At 39.1% G+C, this 9,927-nt stretch overlaps 1 protein-coding gene across 6 annotated transcripts in view; it reads right to left on the bottom strand.

Annotated features, from left to right (window-relative positions):
* The window catches only part of LOC111956881 (dystrobrevin alpha), a 38,675-nt gene extending 32,648 nt beyond the window's left edge, over positions 1–6,027 (bottom strand). For 2 of the 6 annotated variants that reach the window (XM_023977574.2, XM_023977576.2), the window contains exon 1: positions 3,584–3,807. In XM_023977574.2, coding sequence (XP_023833342.2) covers positions 3,584–3,600 — 17 coding nt within the window. In that variant the 5' untranslated portion in view covers positions 3,601–3,807. Of the gene's footprint in view, positions 1–3,583; positions 3,811–5,789 lie in introns of those variants that run through there. The other 4 variants (XM_070436810.1, XM_070436812.1, XM_070436811.1 and 1 more) reach the window with 3 other exon arrangements.
* Positions 6,028–9,927: the final 3,900 nt, after the last annotated feature.

Genomic DNA, 9,927 nt, shown 5'->3' with positions numbered 1-9,927 from the left:
GAGTTAAACACACTATTCAACAAGCGCAACACTATCCCCTTGGCTATCACCACCATTACACTCTACATACTGTATCATCATCCACTTGATGTCACTATCCACACACTATTTTCTAAATTCACTTCATTGCCTGAATCCGCACAAGATACTGTATCAGTAGTTCCAAGAGGCCATCACTAAACATTATCTGTAAAATTATTGACACTTAGGGTAATTTTTTTCATCAATGCTGAGCATTTTTGGCCTCCTCACACTGCCCATCTTCACTTGAATAAATGGTGGCATGCATGACCAGTGTTTCCTCTATATTTACTTAAATTGTGTCCGCCACACCAAAAAATATTATGTAAAATGTTTTCATTGTAAACTTAAACGACTAAAACCAGATATACTGTAACYTATGTAGAAAAGATAATGGAGCTATGCATTTTAAATAAGGTCATKTTTGAGAACTAACAAAACTGTCCAGTGTTTCCAGATTCCTATGAAATATGACCTATAATTACCTACAATATGAGTGAAATAGTTTTCRTTCCAAAAACTGGTAGCTAAGTATGTTAAAAATCAGATGTTCTATGTCGGAATGGTATGTGTGTCACGCCCTGACTTTAGAGATATTTTTATGTCTCTATTTTGGTTTGGTCAGSGCGTGAGTTGGGGTGGGCATTCTATGTTTTGTTCTATGTTGTCTAGTTCTATGTGTTTGGCCGGGTGTGGTTCTCAATCAGAGGCAGCTGTCTATCGTTGTCTCTGATTGAGAACCATACTTAGGTAGCCTTTTTCCACCTATGTGTTGTGGGTAGTTGTTTTCTGTTTTGTGTCTGCACCAGCCAGAACTGTTACGGTCGTTCTCGTTGTTATTTTTGTTATTTCAGTGTTCAATAAATAATATGAACACGTACCACGCTGCACCTTGGTCCTCTCCTTCCAACAGCCGTTACAATGGGTGTACCCCAACAACAGAATGGTGTGGGCATATACCAGTCATTAAAAATATTAATACAGTAGACCACTGATTGGCCAGCTCATCCTCCCCAAGACCACTGATTGGACAGCTTATCTTCCTCAGGAGTATGACATCATATTCTATAGCCTTGGTCACACTGCAGGACTTAATGCTCAAATCGGTTTTGTTTTTCAAATCGGTTTTGGAATATTGACTGTCCAAATGGCAAATTACAAGTGGCAAATGGGATTTGTGTGTGTTCAGACAGCAGTTATTTGCTAACATGGCTACGCTAGTTGTCAGAGTAATGACGGGTGTGTGCGCAGTGGTGTAGGCTGATTGGTGGTGGTGCTCGTGCTTCCTATCACTCAGAAGTTCTGTAGCAAACTAAGGTGACAACAATGCCTGCRATGGACGAGTCCCAGTTGCTTTGAATTTTCAAAATCAAAGTATAAGAACACTTTTAAAGCCTCAAAGGATAAGATGATCCAACTTTCAAAATGAGTCATTTTTGTCTAGCCACAGCAGTCAACTATCTAGCTAGGTAGCTGTTTAGCTTTCTAGCACATTAACTAATTTGTTTGTAAACAATGAACAAGCTAGTTAGCTACCACATGTTCTTGTCAGACTGTCAACAGAGTAACTAGCAAGCAACAAGATATACCAAATNAATTTGTTTGTAAACAATGAACAAGCTAGTTAGCTACCACATGTTCTTGTCAGACTGTCAACAGAGTAACTAGCAAGCAACAAGATATACCAAATTACAGTCAAAAACCCACTTTAGGGCAAATAAATCAGATTTGACCGTTCAGACACAAGCCGTATGGCCAGGAATCAAATTTGTATCTGATTTCAAAAGAACCTACGAAAGTGGTTTGAAATGTGGCTTGAAATATACAATTCCATGTGCTTTTTGGCTGTTCGGAATGCAGGAAAAAGAACAGATTCGAGTCGGATATGCCAAAAAATAGGATTTGAGTCCCTTCAAACTGCCAATGTGAACAAGGCTTAAGAGAAAATAGCAAGCATTTTTTAAACAGTCTGTTTGAGATGGGGTTCATCTCCAATTTATGCTTTGGCCACAAATGCGAGTATAGGTTGAGTCAACAACATTATTTGGGTATGAGTTAACAGAATATGAACTTTTAGAAGTTAGATTTTCACTGGACAGTTACTTCAAAAGTCCAAATGTGTAGAATTGCAGGAAATTAGCTTTAACTGAAAATGTTCTTTTTTTTGTAGAATTACAGGAAACTAGCTTTAAAACTGTAAAATATTATCTTTGCCCCATGGTAAAATGTGTAGAATTGCAGGAAATGAGCTTTAAAACAGCAAAAAACAGTCTGTGCAGCCAAGAGGGACTCTAAAATCCTAGGGGAAACACTGATGACAGATAAGTTCTTACCGGTTGACCTTCAGGACACACTAAAAAATGTAAGTATGTAAACAAAAGTCAGGGCATTGAAAAACTTGAGTCAGACAAGGAAGAGTGTTTCACAGGGGCAGAGTGGCAGAGCTAGCGAACGCTCACATCATGCCTCGCTGCACTGTCCAAGGCAATCTAATACACATAGTCATGTGCTAAGTTGCCATAGTAGCAAAGAATCTAGTCACTCCATTGTCCATTTAAAAAAAAATAGGGTGCAATGTCTTCGTATCCCCTTAGAGAATGGTCCAAGTTTGTGGAGCAATGTTTTTCATCACCCTCTCGTCATACATCTTCTCTTGAAGATCTAACAGGCACCATTAATGTTTGAATCAAGATTTGAATACATTGTAATTACAAATAGAATAAAACTAGAATAGAACTTGTCTATTATACAATGAGAACAGACATTATAAACAACTTTGACTCATTACACTCGTTCTACTTAGACTGGCCACTTTTCAACAAATAAGGCTTTAGAATTTATATAATTGAAAGTGATAAATATGCAAATATTATGCAGTGGCCTCAGGTTACATGCAGGAACTTCTAAATATTTCATTACAAATTCTAATTCAAGGTACTGTACACAAACAAAGATGACAACTATTTTTCTGCACACAGGTCCTTTTCTGCAGAGTTACTGGTAACACTGGGTAAAATTGGTTAAAAAAATACTGAATTCATTAGACACTGTATTTATAGAATAAAGATGACTGTAAACAAAAACTATCTGTCTGTTATGTAAAGTTTTAGTTTAAGTAATTTACAACAATGTTAAACACTTTTCAGTTAATAATTAATTAATCATCCAAGAACAATCTACGGTAGATGTCTCATATACAGCAGTGCAGAAACACATAACTAACTAATAATAACATGTTAACATACTCAAACTCCCTTTTCATATTACAAAAGTAAGAGACAAGTTCTTGTGCTAAGTATTTGACCTTACAAAGGCTATTTTTAAACTGTGAAATAAATAGCTAAGATTGACACAACTACTATTCCCCTGGTGAAGATTGAAAACTACAAGCAACACAAATCAGGAGATTACAAACTTCTCAACAACACAAATCAGGAGATTACAAACTTCTCAACAACACAAATCAGGAGATTACAAACTTCTCAACAACACAAATCAGGAGATTACAAACTTCTCAACAACACAAATCTGGAGATGACAAACTTGTCAATGTTGAACGTACCCTTCAGAATGTACCATGTTCCTCTGTTTCCTTCTCCTTGTCTGTCTGTGTGCTACTCCAAAGGCTTGTCTTTCTTAACAACAACTGTACAGAGTATAAAGCCCTCTCAACCAGACAAGCATGACAACAAAAGCAGCCAGCCTCAGTTGGACGGTGGTTAGCTTAGCTACAGTCAGATATCTGAAATTAGAAACTGTCAGGACACAGCTTGTGCTGCTGCCTCTATCTTTAACTTCAAATGAGCAGGCTCCACATTCTTGTACAGATTTGCTGGCTCTCCAGTTGCAGTCCCTTCCAACCTCTCGCTTGGCGCCTGCCCAGCAAGCATTACTCTTGCTCTGTGCCAGTGTCAAATACACTTGCAGTATTAGAAAACAACTGCCCTGAAATGAGCAAATCATCGTACACCATAAACTAAATATTGCAGATGACTTGTAACTCTCCACCTCTGCCAGAATCAAACTGAGGCTATAAAGTCAGTTTCTCTCAGCGTTARTAAAATGATCACATTTATTGCTGCAGTGGTTAGATACTCTCTTGCCCAGTTATTAACTGAGTTCCAGGCCCACTGAACCATTCCCTTATAAGTCTCTTATTTATATTATGGCTCTATTTTTACCACAGGCGAAGAAAGAAAAGCACAGGAGACTGTGGTGTTTTTAATTTATATTCTTAAACTACTTGGATCAGGTTGTCATACAGTATTTCCGGGACACGAGCAGTTGCTTGAGTTGTGACCCTGCATATCCCCATAGCAGACTGAGTCATAAGCTACATATTGCAGCTGTTCATGTATTGACTTTCATCCACTGATTGCCCAGTGTTATTTTTACATCATTAGAATATAATTGATGTTGGCATCTGATTTCCAACCACAGTGTAGAGCTGTCTACTTTGTTCAGTTATGAAGTTAACTGTACAGAAATCACCAACAAAAACACCCATCACATATTGAAATGGTGTATTTATAGCAGCCTATATAGTCAGTTAATAAGAAGTCTAAACGGTCTTATGTTGTCTGTCTGGGAGTCTATTACACTGGACACTGCACTGTCTCTGAGTTGCACCAGTCAGTTATCTGCTTGTGGGGCCTCTGGCCTGGGCAGACAGCACTGAACTGGTACAACTCAAAGACATTGCAAAGAGGCCATGGGTCATTGCTCCACAAGACAAAAACTCCTGAGTGTTCTTGACGTGTTTATGGTTGTTGTTCCTGAATAGAACTGTGTGGTTCCTGAACTGGACCGGTGTTCTGTGTTTATGGTTTTGTTCCTGAATAGAACTGTGTGGTTCCTGAACTGACACTGTGTTCCGTGTTTATGGTTGTTGTTCTGAATAGAACTGTGTGGTTCCTGAACTGACACTGTGTTCCGTGTTTATGGTTGTTGTTCCTGAATAGAACTGTGTGGTTCCTGAACTGAACTGTGTTCCGTGTTTATGGTTGTTGTTCTGAATAGAACTGTGTGGTTCCTGAACTGACACTGTGTTCGTGTTTATGGTGTTGTTCCTGAATAGAACTGTGTGGTTCCTGAACTGACACTGTGTTCCGTGTTTATGGTTGTTGTTCCTGAATAGAACTGTGTGGTTCCTGAACTGACACTGTGTTCTAACGTGAACTCCTTGGTGGAGGAAAAAAAAAACTCTGATACTGGCAGCTTTACCCTGGTGATTAGTGAAGCTGCTTCAGGTAATCTCTGCAACAACAGAAACAACTGGATGGGTAGGAAATGTATGCGCTATATACCAAACTGTTGGTTAATGATGCCATTACAGTTTTACAACCAGCCATGACGGCCATGTCAATGACGAGATTATTTGATCTAGAATGGATCATGCTCAGCTCTCGTGTATTTCAGAGAGAATTGAGAAACCGTGTGATATTTCAATGTTTTCTGTCAAACACACATGATGAGTGAAGAAAGGCAACAGGCAGCAGATGACAGATTTATATGCACATCGATTGCAAAATAACCTGTATCCCTGTAACGACAGAAGCATCTCTACAAATGAGCGATATAACGGTGTCATTTTTACAACATCCAAATAGTCAATAGTTTAACCCTATTAATTGGCATGCATTTTGCCTCGTGATAAAAAAAAAATCTCGATCTCACTAGTTCCCACTACACAGTAACTTGGATTTTAAACGAGTGATAATGTCGTTTCACTACCGATGTTGCAGTGCATTTGTGCTGTCTATACTTACCAGAACATCGAGGCATGGTCATAAAACTGCATTGTTTACATCCAGGAATTGAAGTGTTAGCCGTATCCATATATATGATTACGATTCATTTAGATCAATTCACCATTACACCTAGAACGCTGCTAATCCTGTTATTACTAACGCTTTTTGCAGTGGTGCTGTATTCGAAATGTTCGCGTAACGTTAGCACTACCCAAAATTTGCTTCGAGTATGTGGCCTCTGCCGATGACGTAATGRGGAATCTCTTAACTTGCGTTAAGAAGTTGACAAAAGAAACATAAAACACATAATGATTCAACCCACCATGACTACAATGCACAGGAAGTATACGTGCCGTGTCTGGAAACAATCCCCATCACATTGTTGTATTATTATCATTATATATACACTACCGTTCAAACGTTTGGGGACACARAGAAATGTCCTTGTTTTTTAAATGAAAGCGCATTTTTTGTCCATTAAAATAACATCAAATTGATCAGAAATACAGACATTGTTAATGTTGTAAATGACTATTGTAGCCGGAAACGGCAGATTTTTTATGGAATATATATGTTTACAGAGGCCCATTATCAGCAACCATCACTCCTGTGTTCCAATGGCACGTTGTGTTAGCTAATCCAAGTTTATAATTTTAAAAGGCTAATTGATCATTTGAAAACCCTTTTGCAATTATGTTAGCACAGCTGAAAACTGTTGTTCTGATTAAAGAAGCAATCAAATTTGCCTTCTTTAGACTGGTTGAGTATCTGGAGCATCAGCATTTGTGGGTTCGATTACAGGTTCAAAATGGCGATTACAACTTCTCAACAACACAAATCAGGAGATTACAAACCTTCTCACAACCAAAATCAGGAGATACAAACTTCTCAACAACACAAATCAGAGAGTACAAACTTCTCAACAACACAAATCTGAGAATGACAAACTTGTCAATGTTGAACGTACCCTTCAGAATGTCACCATGTTCCTTGTTTCCTTCTCCTTGTCTGTCTGTGTGCTACTCCAAGGCTTGTCTTTCTTAACAACAACTGTACAGAGTATAAAGCCTCTCACCAGACAGCATGACAACAAAAGCAGCCAGCCTCAGTTGGACGGTGGTAGCTTAGCTACAGTCAGATATCTGAAATTAGAAACTGTCAGGACACAGCTTGTGCTGCTGCCTCTATCTTTAACTTCAAATGAGCAGGCTCCACATTCTTGTACAGGATTTGCTGGCTCTCCAGTTGCAGTCCCTTCAACTCTCGTTGGCGCCTGCCAGCAAGCATTACTCTTGCTCTGTGCCAGTGTCAAATAACCTTGCAGTATTAGAAAACAACTGCCCTGAAATGAGCAAATCATCGTACACCATAACTAAATTGCAGAGAACTTGTAACTCTCACCTCTGCCAGAATCAAACTGAGGCTATAAAGTCAGTTTCTCTCAGCGTTATAAAATGATCACATTATTGCTGCAGTGGTTAGATACTCTCTTGCCCAGTTATTAACTGAGTTCCAGGCCCACTGAACCATTCCCTTATAAGTCTCTTATTTATATTATGGCTCTATTTTTACCACAGGCGAAGAAAGAAAAGCACAGGAGACTGTGGTGTTTTTTAATTTATATTCTTAAACTACTTGGATCAGGTTGTCATACAGTATTTCCGGGACACGAGCAGTTTGCTTGAGTTGTGACCCTGCATATCCCATAGCAGACTGAGTCATAAGCTACATATTGCAGCTGTTCATGTATTGACTTTCATCCACTGATTGCCCAGTGTTTATTACATCATTAGAATATAATTGATGTTGGCATCTGATTTCAACCACAGTGTAGAGCTGTCTACTTTGTTCAGTTATGAAGTTAACTGTACAGAAATACCAACAAAAACACCCATCACATATTGAAATGGTGTATTTATAGCAGCCTATATAGTCAGTTAATAAGAAGTCTAAACGGTCTTATGTTGTCTGTCTGGGAGTCTATTACACTGGACACTGCAACTGTCTCTGAGTTGCACCAGTCATTATCTGCTTGTGGGGCCTCTGGCCTGGGCAGACAGCACTGAACTGGTACAACTCAAAAAACATTGCAAAGAGGCCATGGGTCATTGCTCCACAAGACAAAAACTCCTGAGTGTTTCTTGACGTGTGTTTATGGTTGTTGTTCCTGAATAGAACTGTGTGGTCTGAACTGACACGTTCTGTGTTTATGGTTTTGTTCCTGAATAGAACTGTGTGGTTCCTGAATACATGTGTGTGTTTGGTTTTGTTCTGAATGAACTGGTGTTCCTGACTGATGTGTTTGAGTGGTTCCGTGTGTTGGTTCCTGAACTGACACTGTGTTCCGTGTTATGTTGTGTTGATAACTGTTGTTACTGACTGTTCGGTTATGTGTGTTGAATAGAACTGTGTGGTTCCTGAACTGACACTGTGTTCACGTGTTTATGTTTTTCCTGAATAGAACTGTGTGGTTCCTGACTGACACTGTGTTCTAACGTGAATCCTTGGTGGAGGAAAAAAAAAACTCTGATACTGGCAGCTTTACCTGTGTGATTAGTGAAGCTGCTTCAGGTAATCTCTGCCAACAACAGAAACAACTGGATGGGTAGGAAATGTATGCGCTATATACCAAACTGTTGGTTAATGATGCCATTACAGTTTTACAACCAGCCATGCGCGCCATGTCAATGACGAGATTATTTGATCTAGAATGGATCATGCTCAGCTCTCGTGTATTTCAGAGAGAATTGAGAAACCGGTATATTTCAATGTTTTCTGTCAAACACACATGATGAGTGAAGAAAGCAACAGGCAGCAGATGACAGATTTATATGCACATCGATTGCAAAATAACGTGTATCCCTGTAACGACAGAAGCATCTCTACAAATGAGCGATATAACGGTGTCATTTTTACAACATCCAAATAGTCAATAGTTTAACCCTATTAATTGGCATGCATTTGCCTCGTGATAAAAAAAAATCTCGATCTCACTAGTTCCCACTACACAGTAACTTGGATTTTAAACGATGATAATGTCGTTTCACTACCGATGTTGCAGTGCATTTGTGGCTGTCTATACTTACCAGAACATCGAGGCATGGTCATAAAACTGCATTGTTTACATCCAGGAATTGAAGTGTTAGCCGTATCCATATATATGATTACGATTCATTTAGATCAATTCACCATTACACCTAGAACGCTGCTAATCCTGTTATTACTAACGCTTTTTGCAGTGGTGCTGATTCGAAATGTTCGCGTAACGTTAGCACTACCCCAACATTGCTTCGAGTATGTGGCCTCTGCCGATGACTAATGCGGAATCTTCTAACTTGCGTTAAGAAGTTGACAAAAGAAACATAAAACACATAATGATTCAACCCACCATGACTACATGCACAGGAGTATACGTGCCGTGTCTGGAAACAATCCCCCTCACATTGTTGTATTATATCATTATATATACACTACCGTTCAAACGTTTGGGGACACACAGAAATGTCCTTGTTTTTTAAATGAAGCGCATTTTTGTCCATTAAAATAACATCAAATTGATCAGAAATACAGACATTGTTAATGTTGTAAATGACTTGTAGCCGAAACGGCGATTTTTATGGAATATATATGTTTACAGAGGCCCATTATCAGGAACCATCACTCCTGGTGTTCCAATGGCACGTTGTGTTAGCTAATCCAAGTTTATAATTTTAAAAGGCTAATTGATCATTGAAAACCCTTTTGCAATTATGTTAGCACAGCTGAAAACTGTTGTTCTGATTAAAGAAGCAATCAAATTTGCCTTCTTTAGAATGGGTGAGTATCTGGAGCATCAGCATTTGTGGGTTCGATTACAGGTTCAAATGGCCAGGAACACAGACCCTTTCTTCTGAACCTAGTCAGTCTATCTTGTTCTGAAAATGGAGGCGAGAAATTCCACAGAAAACTGAAGATCTCGAAACAATGCTGTGTACTACTCCCTTCACAGCAGCAGCGCAAACTGGCTCTAACCAGAATAGAAAGAGGAGTGGGAGCCCGGTGCACAACTGAGCAAAAGACAAGTACATTAGAGTGTCTAGTTTGAGAAACAGACGCCTCACAAGTCCTCAACTGGCAGCTTCATTAAATAGTACCCGCAAAACACAAGTCTCAGCGG

The sequence above is a fragment of the Salvelinus sp. IW2-2015 genome, linkage group LG32 (assembly GCF_002910315.2).
Source record: "Salvelinus sp. IW2-2015 linkage group LG32, ASM291031v2, whole genome shotgun sequence".
NCBI lineage: Eukaryota > Metazoa > Chordata > Actinopteri > Salmoniformes > Salmonidae > Salvelinus > Salvelinus sp. IW2-2015.
Note: the sequence above shows the minus strand (reverse complement) of the source record. Positions and strands in the feature narration are given on the sequence as shown.